The sequence below is a fragment of the Salmo salar genome, chromosome 11 (genome assembly GCF_965601325.2).
Source record: "Salmo salar chromosome 11, fSalSal1, whole genome shotgun sequence".
In the NCBI taxonomy this organism is placed as follows: Eukaryota; Metazoa; Chordata; class Actinopteri; order Salmoniformes; family Salmonidae; genus Salmo; species Salmo salar.
In genome coordinates this window covers 41949096-41973135 of record NC_138301.1, presented here as the reverse complement: position 1 = coordinate 41973135, position 24040 = coordinate 41949096, and the positions used below count along the sequence as shown (strand labels likewise).

The 24040-nt window shown below is 43.9% G+C and overlaps 1 protein-coding gene across 1 annotated transcript in view; it reads right to left on the bottom strand.

Moving 5' to 3' along the window:
* Positions 1-24040, bottom strand: part of LOC106593990 (D-glucuronyl C5-epimerase B) — an 84740-nt gene that overhangs the window by 30411 nt on the left and 30289 nt on the right. Inside the window, exons 2-3 of the mRNA XM_045689558.2 lie at positions 15963-16072; positions 1655-2184 (exon numbers count right to left, since the gene is read on the bottom strand). Coding sequence (XP_045545514.1) covers positions 1655-2171 — 517 coding nt within the window. The 5' untranslated portion in view covers positions 2172-2184; positions 15963-16072. The remainder of the gene's footprint in view (positions 1-1654; positions 2185-15962; positions 16073-24040) is intronic.

Sequence of the window (24040 nt, the reverse complement as noted above, 5' to 3'; positions counted from 1 at the left end):
CTTCTAGCCCTATCTGCTGCCTTTGATACTGTGAACCATCAGATCCTCCTCTCCACCCTCTCCGAGTTGGGCATCTCCGGCGCGGCCCACGCTTGGATTGCGTCCTACCTGACAGGTCGCTTCTACCAGGTGGCGTGGCGAGAATCTGTCTCCGCACCATGCGCTCTCACCACTGGTGTCCCCCAGGGCTCTGTTCTAGGCCCTCTCCTATTCTCGCTATACACCAAGTCACTTGGCTCTGTCATATCATCACATGGTCTCTCCTATCATTGCTATGCAGACGACACACAATTAATCTTCTCCTTTCCCCCTTCTGATAACCAGGCGGCGAATCGCATCTCTGCATGTCTGTCAGACATATCAGTGTGGATGACGGATCACCACCTCAAGCTGAACCTCGGCAAGACGGAGCTGCTCTTCCTCCCGGGGAAGGACTGCCCGTTCCATGATCTCGCCATCACGGTTGACAACTCCCTTGTGTCCTCCTCCCAGAGTGCTAAGAACCTTGGCGTGATCCTGGACAACACCCTGTCGTTCTCCACTAACATCAAGGTGGTGACCCGATCCTGTAGGTTCATGCTCTACAACATTCGCAGAGTACGACCCTGCCTCACACAGGAAGCGGGGCAGGTCCTAATCCAGGCACTTGTCATCTCCCGTCTGGATTACTGCAACTCGCTGTTGGCTGGGCTCCCTGCCTGTGCCATTAAACCCCTACAACTCATCCAGAACGCCGCAGCCCGTCTGGTGTTCAACCTTCCCAAGTTCTCTCACGTCACCCCGCTCCTCCGCTCTCTCCACTGGCTTCCAGTTGAAGCTCGCATCCGCTACAAGACCATGGTGATTGCCTACGGAGCTGTGAAGGGAACGGCACCTCCATACCTTCAGGCTCTGATCAGGCCCTACACCCAAACAAGGGCACTGCGTTCATCCACCTCTGGCCTGCTGGCCCCCCTACTTCTGAGGAAGCACAGTTCCCGCTCAGCCCAGTCAAAACTGTTCGCTGCTCTGGCACCCCAATGGTGGAACAAGCTCCCTCACGACGCCAGGACAGCGGAGTCAATCACCACCTTCTGGAGACACCTGAAACCCCACCTCTTTAAGGAATACCTAGGATAGGATAATGTAATCCTTCTAACCCCCCCCCCCCCCCCTTAAAAGATTTAGATGCACTATTGTAAAGTGGTTGTTCCACTGGATATCATAAGGTGAATGCACCAATTTGTAAGTCGCTCTGGATAAGAGCGTCTGCAAAATGACTTAAATGTAAATGTAATGTAAATGGTTAGTGCTGCATTTAGCTGTGTTTTGGGTATTTGTGATGCATGCTAGTTGCTTTGAAAATGGCAGTGTGATTATTTTGGGCTGGGTACTCTCCTAACATAATCTAATGTTTTGCTTTTGCTGTAAAGCCTTTTTGAAATCGGACAACGTGGTTCGATTCAGGAGAGGTGTATCTATAAAATGGTGTAAAATAGTCATATGTTTGAGAAATTGAAGTTATAGCATTTATGAGGCATTTGTATTTCGCGCCACGCGATTCCACTGGCTGTTGACTAGGTTGGGACGCAAGCACGTTCCCAGACAGGTTAAATGCCTTTCCTCGTGGACAGTGTTACGGATCAATGTTGGCGCCTCAAGGGATTTGACTCACCTTCCACTCCACTGATGCACTTGACGCGGTCGCGCACCTCCACGTTGTATGCCTCGAAGGACATGAAGACGCCGTCCGGGTGGTAGGGCTCGCGCTGCGCGTACACCTTGGAGTAGCTGTGCTGGAACTCAAAGCGCTCGTAACCGTCATACTGCACCACCTTGCCGTACACGTCAAAGTACTTCTCCAGCCAGCTGAAAGGAAAGTACACTTCAGCACCGTCCCGCCGACCCTTTATCGTGACGTCGTCGTTAATCAGGCAGTCGATCTCTTCGTACTTGATGCCGGCAGCTCCGCCTACTATGGGCGGCGGCTCCGGGGGCTGCGGGGGTTGCTGCTGGCTGCTAATGCTGGCGTCGCCCCCCTTGGCGCTGGGGGGTGGCGGCGGGGCCCGTGGGAGGAAGCGCAGGGCGGTGTCGCTGGAGCAGCGGTTCCACAGAAGCACGGTGAGGAGGGTGAAGAGGGCGCAGATGACGATCAGGGTCTTGTAGTTGACCCGGGCCGCCAGGCAACGCATGGTCACAGCACACCTGCACAGGGGATAACAGAGAATTATTAATAGTATCCTTTGACAACATTAAGTATATAAAACACATACAGTGCCTTGGGAAAGTATTCAGACTCCAGAACTTTTTCCACAGTTACGTTACAGCCTTATTCTAAAATTGATTAAATCGTCATCCCCCCTCAATCTACACACAATACCCCATAATGACAAAGCAAACACAGGTTTTTATACATTTTTGCAAATGTATTACAAATAGAAAAACTTAAATATCAGATTTACATAAGTATTGTGGAGGGGTCTGAAAACTTTCCGAAGGCACTGTAGATACAGGCAGCCTTCCTACTTAATTTGCCGCAGAGGAAGGAGTTTAATGGCTGTGATAGAAAACTGAGGATGGCTCAACAAAAAGAAGGAAGCCGGTACAGAAAACAAATACTCCAAAATATGCATCCTGTTTGCGACAAGGCACTAAACTAATACAGCAAAAAAAGGTGGCAAAGCAATTAACTTTTTGTCCCTAATACAAAGCGCTATATTTGGGGAAAATACAATCCATTACTGAGCGCCACTCTCCGTATTTTCCTCATGTTATGGGTATGCCTGTAATTGTTAAGGACAAGGGAGATTTTCAGGATAAAAAAAATAAACTGAATGGAGCTAAGCACAGGCAAAATCCTAGAGGAAAACCTGGTTCAATCTGCTTTCCACCAGACACTGGGAAATTAATTAACATTTCAGCAGGACAATAACCTAGAACACAAGGCCAAATTTACACTGGAGTTACTCACCAAGAAGACAGTGAAATGTTCCTGAGTGGTAGAGTTACAGTTTTGACTTAAATTTACTTGGAAAATCCATCGGAAGACCTGAAAAATGGTTGACTAGCAATGATCAACAACCAAATTTGACAGAGCTTGAATATATATATATATTATTTTTTATAAAATGTTGCACAATCCAGGTGTTGAAAGCTCTTGGACACTTACCCAGAAAGACTAGTCTCTGCTAAAGGTACTTCTACAAAGTATTAACTCAGGGGTGTGAATACTTATGTAAATTAGATATTTCTGTATTAAATGTAATAGATTGGGCCCAAAAACATGTATTGTGTTTAGATGGGTAAGAACATTTCTTTTCATATACATTTTGAAATTCAGACTAACATGTGGAATAAGTCAAAGAGAATGAATACTTTTGAAAAGTGTTTCTTTCCCCCTCAGACTTAAATAAACAATTCCAGGTGAAAGGTCATAGCTTTCCAGGGGAGGGGGAAACACACACACACACACACACACACACACACACACACACACACACACACACACACACACACACACACTACTTCTATATGAATAAAATAGTGTAAAACGGCTGTCAACTCAACTGGTTGTAAATACCTGCAGTTAACTTCTGCTATACGTTAGGTGATCAAGAACATTGCCTTCTTCATTTTTCAATATTATGAAGGTGTTCTTAATATTTTGTATACTCCATGTACTTCTGCTGTACCACTACTACTGTCACCGTATGTGTGGATCTCAACATCTTCAACAAAAACACATGCAAAGTGTTATCTGGGAGCTCCATTGATACAAACAAGAGAGGTGTTGGGATGTGGAGAAAAACAGCACAGATAGTCACTCCAACACTAGCCTACTGCTCTACACCGACAGGTCTGGGCTCCCCAGCTCACGGTTCTAGACGACAGGTCTGGGCTCCCCAGCTCACGGTTCTAGACGACAGGTCTGGGCTCCCCAGCTCACGGTTCTAGACGACAGGTCTGGGCTCCCCAGCTCACGGTTCTAGACGACAGGATTGGGCTCCCCAGCTCACGGTTCTAGACGACAGGTCTGGGCTCCCCAGCTCACGGTTCTAGACGACAGGTCTGGGCTCCCCAGCTCACGGTTCTAGACGACAGGTCTGGGCTCCCCAGCTCACGGTTCTAGACGACAGGTCTGGGCTCCCCAGCTCACGGTTCTAGACGACAGGTCTGGGCTCCCCAGCTCACGGTTCTAGACGACAGGTCTGGGCTCCCCAGCTCACGGTTCTAGACGACAGGTCTGGGCTCCCCAGCTCACGGGTGATCAATTAAGGAATATTGATCACACAAAGTAGACTAAACCACTTAAGAAGATGCAAGGTGATTGAGGAACATCTGCAGATGAGTTGATGAGAATTGAATGCAGATTAACTTGAGGAAAGGAACCAGCATTATGGTAAATGTGATGACGAGCAGCATTGGCAATTAGTTGTTTGTGTACGCTTTTGCAGATGCTTCCGCTTGAGGGTTGGGAATGGAAAACATTCATTCAACTACCACTTCAGAGGCTTGCATTGGCCATTTTAAATGAGCACAGGGGTGGAGGGTGAACAAGGAGTAAATAACTAGAATAGTGGTTTCCAAATAGTGGATCACAGACAGCCACAACCAAAGAGGGACTAAACACTTGTCTACGAGAACAGTATTAAGAACTTGAAACGCTTTGAGGTGAGGGTTAAAACTAGATAAAAGGCTGGAGTAGACGTCTACCAGGCGAACGAGACGCGTCGATTCATTCACCCAATTAACAGTGCCAATCAGCGCGGGTACGAGGCTCACGTCAGCCATGTTGTTTCTGGCATTTCCATCGTCCTGAGAGAAATCAATAGGCAAACCCCCTCACTAATTACAGCTTACGGCGCTAGGAGTTGCAGATGCAGCAACGACAAAGACTCGGCCTTCCCACAATACAGGAGGCGAGAGAGAGGGTAGAAAATCATTACTTCCAAGAGCATCTCAATGCTTCAGCTTAATCCAGCCACAGCTAAAGGTCAGCACAATGAATGCGCATTAATTCCACAATGGGAGCAATCTGCCCTAGCAACGCCGAGTCAAATTACAACGATAATGGTCTCTGGTCTCCAACAAAGTTATACACCAAGGACAAGCATGTAGCCAGACAAGGGTGACCGGAGTCAGGAAGTTCCAGTTCTCTCTAATAGGCGTGTAGAGTAAAGGCATGATATGATACAGGATATGAGGCAGTATAGGCTACTCTCTTAAGAACAGCCTTGAGTGCTGGGTGATTTAAAAATGTCAGTCAAATGATCAATAATATAAGAATGCTCTTAGAATTTTTTTACATTTTATTTACAATCTGTAGACACTATGAGAATAGAAAGGTTCAGAACTTTTGTTAAACATCACAGCTGAAAACTATATACTAAATAGAAACCAAAACTGGATGGTGTTCAGAGATAGATGGGAGGGGAGCTGAAAGATGGGACTAAAAACAAACAAAAGATAACCATTGTAAAATATACAGTGTCTGTAAAATGTATATAGTATGTATACACTGGAAGTAGAAGCCTAAGTGTTGTTGTCGATTCGTTTACTCCAATTAGGGGAGGAGTGGTAGGGTTAGGGGGAAATAAAGAAAAACATACAGTACCAGTCAAAAGTTTGGACACAGGGTTATTTTATTTCTAATTTCTACATTGTAGAATAATAGTGAAGACATCAAAACTATGAAATAACACATGTAGTATCCCCCCCAAAAAAGTGTTAAACAAATCAAAATATATTTTATATTTGAGATTCTTCAAAGTAGCCACCCTTTGCCTTGATGACAGCTTTGCACACTTGGCATTCTCAAACAGCTTCATGGAGGTAGTCACCTGGAATGCATTTCAATTAAAACAGGTGTGCCTTGTTAAAAAGTTAAGGAAAGAAATTCCACAAATTAATTCATTTGAGCCAAATCAGTTGTGTTGCGACAAGATAAGGGTGGTATACAGAAGATGGCCCTATTTGGTAAAAGACCAAGTCCATACTATGCTTATTTGAGCTGTTCTTGGCAAAGGGAATTGACAGTAGATCATTACTTTAAGACATGAAGGTCAGTCAATGCAGAAGATTAAGAACTTTGAAAGTTTCTTCAAGTGCAGTCGCAAAAACCAACTGGCCACAGAAAAGAAAAGACCCTCTGCTGCAGAGGATAAATTCATTAGTTACCAGCCTCAGAAATTGCAGCCCAAATAAATGCGTCAAAGTTCAAGTAACAGACATCTCAAAATCAACTGTTCAGAGGAGACTGCGTGAATCAGGCCTTTAAGGTCGAAATGCTGCAAAGAAAGCACTACTAAAAGGACACCAATAAGAAGAGACTTTCTTGGGCCAAGAAAACAATATTTTTTCTTCCAATCACCATGTCTTCATGAGATGCAGATTAGGTAAATAGATGATCTCCACATGTGTGGTTCCCACCGTGAAGCATGGAGGAGGTGTGAGTGTTCTTTTTCTGGTGACACTGTCAGTAATTTATTTAGAATTCAAGGCACACTTAACCAGCATGGCTACCACAGCATTCTGCAGCGATACGCCATCCCATTTGATTTGCGCTTAGAGGGACTATCGTTTGTTTTTCAACAGGACAGTGACCCAAAACACACCTTCAGGCTGTGTAAGGGCTATTTGACTAAGAAGATTGATGGAGTGCTGCACCAGATGACCTGGCCCGCAGAGTGAAGGAAAAGCAGCCAACAAGTGCTCAGCATGTGGGAACTCCTTCAAGAATGTTGGAAAAGCATTCCAGGTGAAGCTGGTTGAGAGAACGCCAAGAGTGTGCAAAACTGTTGTCAAGGCAAAGAGTGGCTATCTCAAATATATTTTGATTTGATTTGTTGAACACTTTTGGTTAATCCATGATTCCATAAGTGTTATTTCATAGTTTTGATGTCTTCACTATCATTTCTACAATGTAGAAAATAGTAAAAATAAAGAAAAACCCTTGAGTAGGTGTCCAAACTTTTGACTGGTACTGTATACATTTTAAAAACAGCCTGGTGTTAGTAACCCAGCTCACAATATGAACCCTGAAGATCATGTGTTGGTGATCATGTTCTAACAATAGCTGCTGCAAATACATGAGCTGTATGGGGTGGGTTAGAAACACACTTTCCAATAAGAGAGAGCACTTCCATTTGGAAATAGGTCTACACATGCTTCTCTCCAAGTATCAACTGCTGGAGGGTAAAAGTCAACTCTGCACTTGCAGTTACCAACTTTAAGTGTCATGTCATGTGAAAAATCTGCTTTGGCAGACTTCTGCATATGTAAAATAGTGCTGTATGAATAAAAGTATCATTGATATTTGGAGAAAAGTCAGCGTAGTGTAGAGATGAATGATTGGGCTGCTAGGAGCTCTGACAATGATGAGAACTCTGGGAGGAAGCCTGGGGACTGCACAGTGAAAGATAAGCAGACTGTCTCCATCTTATCAAGGCCTGACTATAAATAATTGGATCTTATTAGGTGGTGTGCTGCCGGCAGAGCTCAGTCAGTGGCATGGCTACTGGCTATACCACTAGGCTTCACTGAGACTTCACTGAGTCCAGCCAATCACAGTCTGCCTAAACCAGGACAACACCATAGTGACTAGACAAGTGGGCAAGGATAAATCTAGAACTTATTTCACATTGCTTGTGATTCATTCATGTTCGCCCTCACCACCTTTCATGAATCCACATCTTGTGATTCATATGATCAGACTGTTAAAACGGATCTCCTCAAGGTTTTGGAAAAGGAGCCACTTCAATAAAAACCTGTAGCATCTTTCAATTCACTTGTGAACGTAACCTATTTATTATGTACGACTAAACTACAGCTCAGACAACACCACTAGGCTATATCTAGTGGACTAGACAGTAGCAGTGTTTTCATGGATCATTTCGGCCCAAATCCACTTTATTGCATGAGATATGGATGGGCCTCTGTGTAATCCAAGGGCAATCAGCTTGACTACGGATGTGTTGCACAGATGTAATCCCTCTGGTAATATCCACAACTTGAACTACAGACTTAGAGGGAAAGTACTCCAAAACAACAGACAACAAACCGGATACGGAGTACAAGGCTGTTGAGGATAAAAACCCTCCATGCCTGACAGATTGTGTGTGTGTGTGTGTGTGTGGGGGGGGGGTGGAGCTTTTCAGCTTATAATGCGCCAACGTCCTGCTTCGGAGATTTGAAAGATACTTAAAAAATTTGACACAGCAGCATGGGACCTGCGTTTAAAATGAGTGCATCAATCTGTAGCCAGCACACACGACCAAATGCCCTCCCAGTATGCTTTAAGAGTTCATCTGTCATCACGGCGCTCTGCCCAGAGTTCACGCCCACTCCCCGTCCTCATCCTGGTGATGCATGGCCTTCCCAGGGGGCCAAGGGGGAGGGACGAGACACAGGAGGAAAGGAAGGACTCTATTGAAATGCTGCTAAGCATACTGCTGAGCTTAAAACAGCCTAGCCTTTAGCCTTGATAAATGTATGTATGGGGGGGTGGGTTCTCCACTGTCTGAGCTTAAAACAGCCTTAATAATAAAGATGTGTGTGTGTGTGTGTGTGTGTGTGTGTGTGTGTGTGTGTGTTATCCACTGAGCTTAAAACAGCCTAGCCTTGATAAGGGGGGGGTCTCAGTAATGTGAGAACATCCACTGCCCTTGGCCTCCACCCCAGCCTTGGCAACCTGGCCCTTGGGAGCATAGGGGCTACATTGTCTTTAGATGCTGTCCCGATAATGGCCATCAGGGGTGGGAGGAGGAAGGCTGGCCCTGGCACTAGGGACTGTGGAGTCTGAAAGGACTGCTTTCAGGTTTAGTGGCCTCTGCTCTGAGTGGATGGTTTGGCTCCGGTCACCTTATGGTTGTCAGAACACTTCCACTCAGAGTTTTTTTTTTTTTATAAACACTGACTGGGCATCAACGTTGAGACAAAATGAAGAGGGCAGCTGCTGCTGCTAGCATGCTGATGATGTCGGACTACATGTGGCGTTTTGTTGGCTTCCAAGGGGTTGGGACGACAGGCCATATTGGGCGCAACCTGCCCAGCCAGGTGGGGTTAGACGACTACGGTGAGCTTGACAGAACGGTCATCAGATATACTGTCCAACTCTTCAGGCCATTTAAGTTCCAGGAATAGATCAGAGGCAGGTGCATGCCAGGCTTGCTAAGACTTGAAAATCAGTAAAAAAGCTGGTTGAAATACAATGCATTGCTTCTAGGCAACATGAGCTATGGCAAAACTTACAAACAGTCCTTGAAGACCAACAGAGACATAATAGTATGTCTAGCCTTGGACGGTTGGAGCAGAGGTCAATCGATATGTTGAAGGGGTCCATGTCTAACCGTGGCTGGTTGGAGCAGAGGTCAATCGATATATTGAAGGGGTCCATGTCTAACCTTGGACCCCTTCAACATATCGATTGACCTCTGCTCCAACCATCCAAGGTAAGACATGGACCCCTTCAACATGTCGATTGACCTCTGCTCCAACTGTCCATGTCTAACCGTGGCTGGTTGGAGCAGAGGTCAAATCGATATCTTGAAGGGGCTTACGTGTTGAGAAGTACCTTTGTGATCCGAGGTCACGGGACTGTAAACACTGAACACAGAAGCCATGAGGAGGGAGGTCTGCGAGTTCCAATTGCTCGCAGCTTCTCCGGTCATCTCTGACATCACTCATAGGCAAGCTCCGATGACAGGCGTTTGCTCATAGGGTGAATGCTGGCAGCAGCTGCGCTGCATTGTTAACGTGTCAGAAATCTCTGGATGCAATAACAGCTGCTTCACAACTACCCAGGATACACCGTGCTCAAGAGTATCTCATTCTGCCTTGGAACGTTAACAGACTGCCAACATACCAGCTGGCCAGTTAGCTTAATGTGCATGTATAAAAAGGGGGGGATACTTTAACCCTTCACACAACAGCAAGAAAACAGAAAAGGGGGTGGTTGGATTGGCTACTTAGTTACAGTACGCCTGCTAAAGCCAATCTCCTACTACAAGTTCAGTTTATAATGAAGAGACCGCGAAAAGAGCAAAACAAGTGGGCCTAACATTGTTTTTCAAATGTGAGCAGAGGTTTTGTGTTGTTTTACTGATAACATGGGGAGGGATGAGGAACATCCTGCAGTGTTTAGGTTCATTGTCCTGTCATTATCTCTCAATACAAAGGTGTAGCGACCACTGTAGCAGCAGAGCCCTGGGATGGGCAGACCACTGTAGCAGCAGAGCCCTGGGATGGGCAGACCACTGTAGCAGCAGAGCCCTGGGATGGGCAGACCACTGTAGCAGCAGAGCCCTGGGATGGGCAGACCACTGTAGCAGCAGAGCCCTGGGATGGGCAGACCACTGTAGCAGCAGAGCCCTGGGATGGGCAGACCACTGTAGCAGCAGAGCCCTGGGATGGGCAGACCACTGTAGCAGCAGAGCCCTGGGATGGGCAGACTTTTGTTTTTATCCCTCTGCTGTTTTCTGGTGGAAAACAAAATCTAACAGCCATCATTGCGATAACGCCCCAGCGCCAGTGAGCTGCCCTTGGGGAGGTATCGGAGCAGAAGTCCCGGTGTTTGTGCAGCCAGGTGTTCCAGCCCCAACTAGACACTCATGACATTTTCAGTGGTCTCTGGGTGAATTCAGGCAGGGGCTCAGACTGCTGTAAATAATAAGCTCTGGCTGGCTGGAGCTCAGGGGCCTGTTAACTCCTGTTGTGTCGGAGACGAGAAGGGTGTCCGTGTGTCCGTGTGTGTGTGTGTGTGTGTGTGTGTGTGTGAGAGAGAGCGAGAGGCAGCACGTTAGAAAAGAAACACGCCTCCCATAAATGTGCTCCACTGTAGGTCGTCTCACTCCTCTTCATCAGTTAACCTCTATGGGCTAGGTGGGACGCTTGCGTCCCACCTACGTAACAGCCACTGCCAGCCTGTGGCGCGATTTTCAAAACCTTAAAAATCCTATTACTTCAATTTCTCAAACATATGACTATTTTACAGCTATTTAAAGACAAGACTCTCGTTAATCTAACCACACTGTCCGATTTCAAAAAGGCTTTACAACGAAAGCAAAACATTAGATTATGTCAGCAGAGTACCAAGCCAGAAATAATCAGACACCCATTTTTCAAGCCAGCATATAATGTCAGCAAAACCCAGAAGACAGCTAAATGCAGCACTCACCTTTGATGATCGTCATCAGATGACAACCCTAGGACATTATGTTATACAATACATGCATGTTTTGTTCAATCAAGTTCATATTTATATCAAAAACCAGCTTTTTACATTAGCATGTGACGTTCAGAACTAGCATACCCCCTGCAAACTTCCAGGGAATTCGCTAACATTTTACTAAATTACTCACGATAAACGTTCACAAAAAGCATAACAATTATTTTAAGAATTATAGATACAGACCTCCTCTATGCACTCGATATGTCCGATTTTAAAATAGCTTTTTGGTGAAAGCACATTTTGCAATATTCTAAGTACATAGCCCAGGCATCACGGGCTCGCTATTTAGACACCCGGCAAGTTTAGCACTCACCATAATCATATTTACTATTATAAAAGTTTGATTACCTTTTGTTGTCTTCGTCAGAATGCACACCCAGGACTGCTACTTCAATAACAAATGTTGGTTTGGTCCAAAATAATCCATCGTTATATCCGAATAGCAGCGTTTTGTTCGTGCGTTCCAGACACTATCCGAAATAGTAAAGAAGTGTTGCGCGCATGGCGCAATTCGTGACAATAAAATTCTAAATATTCCATTACCGTACTTCGAAGCATGTCAACCGCTGTTTAAAATAAATTTTTACGACAGTTCTCGTAGAAAAGCGATAATATTCCGACAGGGAATCTCCTTTTCGGCAAACAGAGGAAAAAATCCCAAAGGCGGGGGCGGTCGGGTCACGCGCATAAGCCCAGTGTCCCTTGATCGGCCACTTGAGAAAGGCGATAATGTGTTTCAGCCTGGGGCTGGAATGACGACATTCTGTTTTTTCCCGGGCTCTGAGCGCCTATGGACGACGTGGGAAGTGTCACGTTAGAGCAGAGATCCTTAGTAAATGATAGAGATGGAAAAGAAGTTCAAGAAATGGTCAGACAGGCCACTTCCTGTAAAGGAATCTCTCAGGTTTTGACCTGCCATTTGAGTTCTGTTATACTCACAGACACCATTCAAACAGTTTTAGAAAATTTAGGGTGTTTTCTATCCATATGTAATAAGTATATGCATATTGTAGTTACTGGGTAGGAGTGGTAACCAGATTAAATCGGGTATGTTTTTTATCCAGCCGTGTCAATACTGCCCCCTAGCCCTAACAGGTTAATGCATGGCTCACTCAGTAACATTTAGGCGTTGACAGCATCACTACCAAGGTTGAGGCCAAATTCTCCCTTGGTGGTGCCTCAATACAAGGGAAGCGACCGCGACTAAGCTTGAATAAGTCACACTGATGACAGAGTATTAATATGCACCACAGTGCATGTACCATCCACAACATTCAAATGTCTGTTCTGTAATTACCCCTACACATGCCCTTTCAAGTCTTCAAATGCCTGCTGCTGCCTGGGCGTAAGAACACACCGTCACAGCGAGTTGTATCTCAGAGGAGAGGAGTAGAGAAGGAGAGGGGGGACAGGGGGAGGGAGCTAGCCCTTCATCACATCTTCTGTTAGCAATGAGTACACATTCTGCCCAAAACACCCGCTCCGTCGCCCAATCAGACGTTGGCACACGAAAGCAAATCTGGTGCGATCTTCACTAAAGGATGCCAGTCCTCTGGGTGGAAAGGTTGTCTCTCTCTGAGACTGACTGGATATAGATCATCCTGCAGAGAAGGAGATCATCCTGCAACTACACCTTGTGAAATAATGAATGAATCAGAGTGCAAAGGGATTCACCAACAGAGTCAGCGGTGAGCTACGTTCACCATTCTAACCTGTTAGTCATCATATTTCAACAAATACTTCAAGAAGTTCAGATTTTTTTTTTTTAAATGGAGATTAGTCAAAGCAGAAGCTCTAAAAACCAGATGGTCAAACAGTTTCTAGAGTAGTGTGTGTGTCTCCATTTACCATCTCACCAGGCCTCTCAGGGGAGTAGCAGGACTTCCAGTAGCTCAATACCCTGCTGGACTCCAGCCTTGTTAATCATTCATGGGTGTGGATGCCCTCGCCACTCCAATAGGGCCCAGTTGTGCAGACCTCACATTGATTTGAATAAGACGCTTACTATAGTCCAATCAAAACTCCTATCCAGATGTTTGCAGTGGAAAACAAAACCGCATATAGGCTCTTCTAGTCTAACCCTGTGAGAATGTGTATTTGGATTAATAGAGGTTTTAAAAAGAGTTCACTGTGTGAGAACTCCAACTCCAAGCTGATATTCTTCAAACCTCTAACGACCCAAAGAGTCGTATGGGCGTTTACAAATGTAGAAAATGGAAGTCAAATGTTTATTTGAAAAAACGATGCCCATTTCAAGGCCAGGTAAGGCTGAGATATCTAAATGTAGGATTTATCCTCTAAAGCTGGGCCTATATAATTGAGTAAAGATGTGTTCTGCTGATTTTAGCTGAGGAAGGTCTATACCGGCCAGCCGGCGTTTACCGTCTGTGCCCTGATAACACAAGACTTAAGCACCAGGTCGTTCTTACCTGGCATTGGCCCTGCATTCCACTGGGTTTCTTCTCTCTATTACATTCCGTTTGTTGAATCACCATAACAAACACACTGAGCTAACAAATTGACTTCGATGTGGCCAACAAAGTAATAATTCCACATTAGCGCTGCACAATGAAACATTGTTTATATCTCTCAGAGCAGGCAGAGAATGGAGGAAATTGCTTTGAAGTTAATGCCTCGGTCCAACTCATCGCTAGTCCAGGGATTAGGCAGGTTATTACCAAGAAGCGTACAATATTAGAGACCTACAGAGGGGATTAAACACGCTCCTAATCAACTGGAGAAGAGACGATAGAAAAATAACCACTCTTCAATGCCATTACTGTGACCTTTGCACATCATTTATAAGCAGTGCACAACAACAAGTAGCCTCTGCAGCAGCATAACAGAATATGATTTAGGGACGGAGCAGGGCATGGTATCCTTTCACAGTAAGGCTTACATGGTTAAAACCTCATGACATAGCAGGGTTATAGATATTGGGACCTTGAACATGTGACATATCCCCTCTAGGCGAGTCTTTTGCATGAAGAGGTGGCATAAAAAAAAGCAACCCGTGGAGCTGTAGCTTTGATCGGCGTCTGTGAATCTACCCAAGTCCCGTGCTCTCGCTCCATGCAGACTTCCAATTACCAGCCTGATACAGGCTAATAAATCCAGAGCACGTTCAAAGACTTCTCCTTTCCTTTTGCTATCAACTTGATACGGTTTGGGTTTAGGGAAATCCGTCACAGCTCTGCTTACTCAATTAAGATTAGGTCAGATTGGGTCAGCATTAATGCAGTTCTATGGTTCCAAAGTAAGTTACTTTTGAAAAATGACAGGTACAGTGCCTTCAGAAAGTATTTCACACCCGTTGACTTTTTCCACATTTGTGGTAGAGCCTGAATTTAAAAAGGATTGAAATTAGATTGCGTCGCTGGCCAACACACAATACCCTATAGTGTGGAATTATGTTTTTAGAAATGTTTACAAATTAATACAAAATGAAAAGCTGAAATGTCTTTAGTCAATAAGTATTCATCCCCTTTGTTATGGCAAGCATAAATAAGTTCAGGAGTAAACACTTGCTTAATAAGTCACATGGACTCACTGTGTGCAGTAATAGTGTCTAACATGATTTTTGAATGACTACCTCATCTGTGTGCCACACATACAATTATCTGTAAGGTCTCAGTCGAGCAGTGAATTTCTAACACAAATTCAACCACAAAGACCAGGGAGGTTTTCCAATGCCTGACCAAGTAGGGCATTGAATATATCCCTTTGAGAATGGAGAAGTTGTTCATTACACTTGGATGGTGTATCAATACACCCAGTCACTACAAAGATCCAGACGCCCTTCCAAACTCAGTTGTCGGAGAGGAAAGAAACCGCTCAGGGATTTCACCATGAGGGCAATGGTGACTTTAAAACAACTACAGATTTTAATGGCTGTGATAGGAGAAAACTGAGGATGGATCAACATCGTAGTTACTCCACAATACTAACCTAATTGACAGAGTGAAAAGGAAGCCTGTACAGAATAAAAATATTCCGAAACACACATCCTGTTTCCAACAAGGCACTAAAGTAAAACTGCAAAAAAAATGTGTCAAAGAAATGAACTTGCTTTCCTGAATACAAAGCATTATGTTTGGGGCAAATCCAACACTACACATTACTGAGTACCACTCTTCATATTTTCAAGCAGGTGGTGCCTGCATCATAGGTATGCTGGTCATTGGCAAGGACTAGGGAGTTTTTTTTTATTTAAAAAAAAAATGGAATAAAGCTAAGCACAGGCAAAATCCTAGAGGAAAACCTGGTTCAGTCTGCTTTCCACCAGACACTGGTAAATTAACATTTCAGCAGGACAATAACCTAAAATACAAGGCCAAATCTACACTGGGTGTTGGCTGAGTTAGTTTTGACTTAAATCTGCATGAAAATATATGTCAAGACAAAAATGATTGTCTAGTAATAATGAACAACTTACTTGACAGAACTTGGAGAATTATGAAAATAATTTAAAAAAATGTTGCACAATCCACATGTGGAAAGCTCTTAGAGACTTACCCAGAAAGACTCACAGCTGTAATCACTGCCAAAGGGGATTCTAACATGTATTGACTCAGGGGTGTGAATACTTATGTAAATGAGCTATTTCTGTAATTTGCTAAAATCATGTTTGCTCTTTGTCATTATGGGGTAGTGTGTGTAGATGGGTGAGGAGAAAAATACATGTTGAAATCAGGCTGTAACATGTGGAATAAGTCAAGGGGTATGAATACTTTTTGAAGGCACTGTAGGTACTCACCCTAATCCATTCACCAGAAAACAGCCAACGGATCAGTCATGTCCACGGCCACAGGTTCCCCTGGCTCTAGTTCATCTGGCCACCTATCTCACTGGCCGACTCCTCACCACCTGCAATAAAAACATCACATTACATTGAGTAGCAGTGTGAACACTTAAAATGTTAAAACTTTTAAATGAAATTGGGATCCGTAACATTACGACAAATCCCAGTACGCAGAAAGTAAACAGCATAGTGGGTCAATTTCCACAGGAACTAAGAGCGTTGAAGCGCGAGGCTCAACTTCTTCAAATGATGATGCTCTAGATTCTCAACTAGTCTAAAGGACAGTTTTATTGCTTCTTTAATCAGGACAACAGTTTTCAGCTGTGCTAACATAATTGCAAAAGGGTTTTCTAATGATCAATTAGCCTTTTAAAATGATACACTTGGATTAGCTAACACAACGTGCCATTGGAACACAGGACTGATGGTTGCTGATAATGGGCCTCTGTACGCCTATGTAGATATTCCATAAAAAATCTGCCATTTCCAGCTACAATAGTCATTTACAACATTAATGTCCACACCATTTCTGATGAATTTAATGTTATTTTAAAATGGACAACAACAAAAAATGTTCTTGAAAGAAAAGCACAAGGACATTTAAGTGACCCCAAACTTTTGAACGGTAGTGTAGTTGAGAAGGAAATGCTAATTATGTGAGGTGGAATTGAAGTAGAGTATGGTAGTACAGGTTCAATGCTTAACCATCTGAAAAGGACCGCACCCTGAGAACCAAACCATTGCTGGCAACAGCACAGCTGCATTGTGAATTTTATTTAATTAGGAAAGTCAGTTAACAAATTATTATTTACAATGACGGCCTACTCCGGCCAAACCCGACGACGCTGCATCCCAATCACAGCCGGATGTGATACAGCCTGGATTCGAACCAGGTACTATAGTGACGCTTCATGCACTGAGATGCAGTGCCTTAGACCGCTGCGCCACTCGGGAGCTTATAGTTTTAACAGAAAGCAGATGTTTTTAGTTTTTTCAACATTAAGAAAATGTTTCCGTTTGTCACATCCCTAACAATGACTACCTACCAATGAGGATGACTTACTAAATATAGGCCTAAAACTCTCCAGGAAAGAAGTTACATATGATCACATTCTAATAAGGTTAACATTTTGGATGAGTTACCAGGCAGACATCTTTGGTTGTTTCAAAAATTGTCCCTAAAAACGTGAAAGCATAATGACCTAACAACCAAGGGAGACAACAACAAGGCCTGTAGAGCAGAGAATGTTGTGTGTTAGCTTGACTCCGTCCAGCAGAGTGGGCGGCAGCCATTTTGGACTTGGACCACTGACAGGAAACATCAAGAGTTCCCAGACCAAGACAGGGCTCTATCAGTGTCTGCCATCATCAGGCCTACATCGGGAGATCAGACAACTCCTGGGCAAACATGGCCAGAGAGAAACGTGTCTGTGGGGGGAAAAAAAGAGTCTTCTAGTACCCTGCTGATAGGGATGAAAGGCTGTGATGATTCGTAGAAATGAGCGCTTAAAAGAAACATGCACGGATTACATCTCTACAATCAAATTAGGCCAATCAAACAGCCAAGCCTCATCCCCTGGCCTCTCATTGATGTTCATTGGACAAAAAGGCTTAGAAATATCAGACAATCATATCTATTTGGAGAGAACATAAAGGTCACTCAGACATATGTATCCATACCATGAAAGTTCAACATAAAAAGGCAGACTCCATGGAGGTGGAGTTCACTGGTTAAATATAATCTGGAATATTGAAGCTCCATGTTCTCCTCTATTCAGAGGCCTCTTCATCAAAGGTCAAATGTGCCCAAACTGTGCTGCATCAAATACAAACTATTCATTGTAAATCACTAAAAACACCCTCTTTGGCTAAGCCTGTACCGTTTGGTGGACAAGATTAGAGCCAAAATTGGCAGGATGTTGGTTCACTGCAGCAACCAGTGGCACTAATACAAATCGTATGCAAATTGTGGGTCATAAACATGTTGCGATTAAGACGTTCAGGCAACACAATCTTTGGAATAATAGGCTATGGGTAATCTTAGCGAGATCAGCTTTCACCAGAGCATGAGAATTTAGCAGGATATTTATAACATGATCCTCATGCTGAGGCTATCCTAATCCAATAAGTATTGACGTCCATCTTCCTTCTTACTGAAATCAGTACTATTAACTGTGCCCGGGCATTTAGCCTATATTAATTCTAATTTGTCAAATCAGACGATAATATCTAATTGTTCACAACAGGGTTTGTTACAAGGTTCAACACCACACTTCAAGATTTACCAGGGTGAATGACGTTAATGTTGGCCTTTTTACAGGAGAATTGATCATGCAATAATCAGATCACGCTGCACTTTCCCTTTGTTGGCGGTTTCAAGATAATCCTTTAACAGACGTAATGTTTCTTGAAGTAAATTACGATTGATCTCTTCCACCGCCTTTTCAGGTCACACGTTTTGTGAGGGAAACCAAAATTATTGCCGTAATGCTTTTTGACCAGGGGTAAATGATAGTCGAACATCAATAGCCAATGACTTAAGGCTCTGAATGACCCATAAATGATGCTGAGGAAACAAACACATATTTGTAATTGCAACCATGATGAATTTACAGGCGTCTCAACCACTAGGTCATTAACGTACTGCCAATCCATTATGAGCAATGTGTAGAAAGTGACAGGGATACTTCACCCTGCAATTAATCGCGCCCCTATAACGTTCCTACTGCAGAGGCGGAAAGGACTGTTAAATGAAAGACGGTGTTAAATCACCGCACAAAGAGAGACGATCAATCTTTCATCAAAACGGGTTTAATTGACAAAGCACTCAAATCAGGTATTAGAAAGTTTATAACAGCTGGTAACATACAAGCCCTGTTGTGGGCACAGTGTTACATAGTGGAGCGGATGCTTGAAGAACAAAGAGAGTATCTTCAGTCAAGGCTAAGATGGGGTGGAGCAGGAAGGTGGATGTTTGATTGGGGCCGAGCTGTGTGGGAGGATTTTTCGTAGAATTCCCCCAAATTATAATATTTAATTGCATTTATCTAGCCATCAGACCAGAGCAGAGCAAGTATTGACACACCAAGGTGGCTATAGAAGACAAAATCACACACAACAAGTCTGGGCCAAGAGGCTGTTGAAGTCTTGACTATGGCAAATATACCTTGTGATTCTAAATCATATGACTGGTAATTCTAAATTATATCTCCATGCATTTAGTGTTGGTTTAATACAGAAACTAAATCTGTCTTGGTAATTAAACAGCACAATGCTGTACTATCATGGACGGTCATGTGTTGAAGGCCCTGGTTTGACAGGTCATGTGTTGAAGGCCCTGGTTTGACAGGTCATGTGTTGAAGGCCCTGGTTTGACAGGTCTGGGTGGTGAAGGCAATTTAGAGATGCTACTAATATCAAATACAACCCCCCCCCCATGGCCACCTTGAAGGTGACAGGCATGATAAACCACTATGCATCTTTTTTGACCCACATTGCAACAGGGAACCTCAAAACCCTGTTAGACTGAAGAGGAAGCACTAGAGGCAGGGTGTGACTGGCCAGCTGAACACTGCCTCAAGATACTAGTCACCTGAAATGAAATAGGATAACAGAGCAGTGGTCTTCCAAGTGGCTACGGTAAGACAAATAGTACTTACACGCACCGTTAGCAAAAAAAAAAAACTATTCTGCACTCAACGAGGGCAATTTAACATTGCTATTCCCTTAAAACCATGTGTACTCCATTTTATAAATAGGGAGACTAGATTAAAAAAAAATATTCAATACCTTTGAATTCAGAAAACATGCTGGCAAGCAAGATGGTCAAATCAATATTCCACAGCAATATGGAAATCTCTACTCCTACAGGGCTAGACAGCCGTAATCGTAGCCAAGAAGCAAGGAGATAAATGAAAATGAGTGAAGTAAACTACACAGCAAGCGGCTCAGTCTTCCGACTCCCTGAGCAGAAAGCGGCTCAGTCTTCCGACTCCCTGAGCAGAAAGCGGCTCAGTCTTCCGACTCCCTGAGCAGAAAGCAGGTGTTTGTTGTGCGTCACTCTCCCCCTCTCAAGGCACCAACGTGGCACTCTCCCTCTAGATGTGTCCCTCGTCTTTCCCACAGGAATGAACATCTGGACACAGCCAGGCCCAGCCTCAGGCCACTTCCTCACACACACATACAGAGGTGAGAAATAAAAAGACATGCAAGAAGATAAATGAAAATGAGTAAACTACACAGCAAGCAGCTCAGTCTTCCATCACCCTTACTCCCTGAGCAGAAAGCAGCTGTCGTGTCTTTGGCATCATTAAAACGGAAGACATGTTTATCAAATAACTATAACTTTCAGATATCATACCATCTGATCTGAGTCTTCTGATTAATGACGTATTCGTTTACCTCACGTCAGTCTCATTCCAAACGTCGTAAATTGTTGGTTATCTTCACGAACCCAGTCTTCACTATGAGTCATCCATACATCAATTGTCTTAAAATAATTTATTTGCTAACTAAATAATTCACAGAAATGCATAAAACAGATATGGTTACAAGGAAATGATAGGAGAATGTGCCCTAGTGGGCTAAACCGGCATGGCGGTGTCGTGTCTTTGGCTATGCCGGATTAAGTGATATGACATGCTAACTTATAAAATGATTTCTCTGTAATTAATATTACCTGATTAAGCTAATCATGTAAATGTAATTAACTAGAAAGTCGGGGCACCACGGAAGAACGTTTATAGAGCCGTTATCTTCCGAATAAACTCTTAAAATACTTAGTAATACTTTACATCGATAGCAGTCAATATTAAACCCTTGTCTTATTTTCAGTGTCATAATGAAAGTTAAATTCTTGGCTATCTTCACGAACCCTGGCTAACAAGTTAAATCAGCAATACAAAATTGGGTTTAATTATTTATTTACTAAATACCTAACTAAATCACACAGAATTACAAATACACAGAATACAATGATGTCATACAGAAAACGTCCTGGTGGACGGAACCTGTATGAAAGCTAGTTACACAAAGGAAAGGGGGTTGGGCTTGAATGAAAGAGCGGGAAGATTTAGGAACACAGAAACAGAAGCTATGCTATCGTAAATACATTATCTTATGCATTCTAAATTACCGCCCATTTGGAAAAGGAAAATGCAATAAATATTTACTCTGAGCTGCGCTTCGGTAGATTGGTCGTAGATGCTGGCCGGCTTGGCCAACAGATCTTCCTGGCCGGAAGAATGTCAATGGTGGTCAATTGGATACGTGGTGGTATACTCGTCGGTTGTTAGACTGGATCCGTCGTCCGTCCTTTCCTAACCCACGCTGCTAACTCAACGGCTAGGAAGTAGCACTTCTGTAGTGAATAAGCTCAAAGTTCATACCAGTTCATACCAGAGCTCACGCCGAGGTTGGCTTAGTTCTGTACTTGACATGTGTGTCCTTCTAACGTAGAGGCTGCAGACCTCCCGTACTGGAACCACTGGTTATCTTTTCGTCAAAGGCTTATATAGTGGAGAGGGGGAGGGAGGTGTTTCATCGTTTATAACCCCTGTCTCTTCACAGGGGCGGGCCACTGATCGAGCAGGGCACTTTCCTTATGAAAACCCAAATCTCTCATTCGGAAACTAAAATTACATTTCATCTCCTAACAAACATTTTCAATATCAAACATTTCAATTGCATAACAATTCCATGTGACTCTGATAACTAGAGGGCGTATACTTTCTCAGGTACAGTTTATGTCGTCCTGTCATCAGTCATAATGTCTCAGATGACAACCGAACTGACATACATACTCATTACGTTCCCAAGCATATTTCCAACTGGTTTTATTAACAAAATATGTGGTACCTTTCCCCATTTGTTTGATGTTCCCAGACTCTCTATATTTAACACAGGCTATTCAAGTCCTTCAGTAGATTCAGAGAGGGGAAGGGAGAAAGGTATTTATGGGGGGGGTCATAAACCTTACCCACAGGCCAACGTCATGACAGAGGCTTGTTACACAAAGAAATGGGGGTTGGGCTTGAATGAAAGAGCGGGAAGACTGAGGAACAAAGAAAGCAGCTATGCCATCGTAAATACTGTATTGTATGCATTCTAAATTACCGGCCATTTGGAAAAGGAAAACGCAATAAATATTTACTCTGAGCTGCGCTTCGATAGGTTGGTCGCAGATGCTGGCTGTGTTGGCCAACAGAGATCTTCCTGTCCTCGGAAGAATGTCACTCTTGGTAAAATGGATACGTTGTAGTATCTTCGTTGTAGTATCTTCGTTGTGTGTTAGACTGGATACGTCGTCCGTCGTTTCCTAGCCCACGTCTACAGCGGCCGCTGCTAACTCAACAGCTAGGAAGTATCACTTCAGTAGTGAATAAGAGTTCAAAGTTCATACCATTCGCAACCAAAGCTCACGCTGAGGTTAGCTTAGTTCTGTACTTGACATGTGTGTCCTTTTAACGCAGAGGCTGCAGACCTCACGTACCCGGAACAGGCTGGTTACATTTTGTCAAAGGCTTATATAGTGGCGAGGGGAGAAGTGTGCGTTTCATCGTTTATAACCCCTGTCTCTTCACAGGAGCGGGCCACTGATTGGTCAGGGCTCTTTCCTTATGAAAACCCAATTCTCTCAATTGGAAGCTAAATTACATTTAATCTCCTAACAAACAGTTTCAATATCAAACATCTAAATTCCACAACAATTCCATGTGAATCTGATAACTAGAATGTGTAGACTTTCCCAGCTACAGTTTGTCGTCCTGTCATCAGTCAATGTCTCAGATGACAACCGAACTGAAATCCATACTCATTAAGTACCTGGTATATTTCCTATTGGTTCTATTACCGAAATATGGTTCCTTCCCCCCCCCCCCACTTGTTTGATGTTCCCAGACACTCTATATTTAACAAAGGCTATTCAAAAGTCCTTCAGTAGGGTCAGAGAGAGAGGGGAAGGGAGAAGGGTATTTATGGGGGGGGGGGGGGGGGGGGGGGGGGGTCATAAACCTTACCCACAGGCCAACGTCATGACACAGCTCAGTCTTCCATCGCCCCGACTCCCTGAGCAGAAAGCAGCTCAGTAACAAACCATTCCTAAGCCTTGGGATGTGTAATGTTTAAGAAGCAGAATGGTTGTTCAACATGATCCAGTGATCTCAGTTCCTGCAGAGCGGTAGCTTAGCACATCTCTGGACTTTAATCTTTACCGTGACACTCATCATAGCCTTCAAGTGTCCTTTCATCTGACACCTCAAAACAGGGGTTGACACCTTGCACACATGCAATGACTCAACCAGGTTCTAACCTACCGTTCACATTGTACATGGTGTAAAGGGGAGTCTATTACGTTAAGGATCCTCACATTAAGTGTTGTTCACATTGGCAGTTTGAAGTGACTCAAATCCCCCCAAAATTGCATCTCTGAACCTACAGCCAGTCTGAACCTACAGCCAAAAAAGCACATGGAATCTGACATTTCAAACCCCCTTCATTGCCTACACCACTGCACACACACACGGCGTTACTATGACAACTAGCTTGGCCATGTCTGCTAATGACTGCTGTCTGAACATATACAAATCCTATTTGGTAACTTCTAACTTCCGGGTTGGACAGTCAGTATTCTAAAACTAATTTGAGCATTCAAGCCTTGTTCACACTGCAGGCCGAAGTATGATGTTACTGCATTGTAAATTCCAGACACTCGTCCTTTCCTGGCGCTCTGAGCGAGCATCCATCAGGACTTCTACTCAGGGTGTGTGTGGGCCTGTGATGGTCCATCTGCTCTGCAGTCATAACACTCATGGTCTTGATAGCTGGCTAATCATGAACTAATCAAGCCATGGACATTAATAGTGGCAGGCATCATTAGCCATCTGAAACCCAGAGCAGTGTCCAGGAAAACTGAGTCAGTGAAACAAAGATCCAAAATGACAGATATATCTGCTTCCTGAGACCTTACACACACAGCCAGCTCAAATCTGATTCAGAACCAAGATCACCGAATCAACCAGTCACACAGCCAGCTC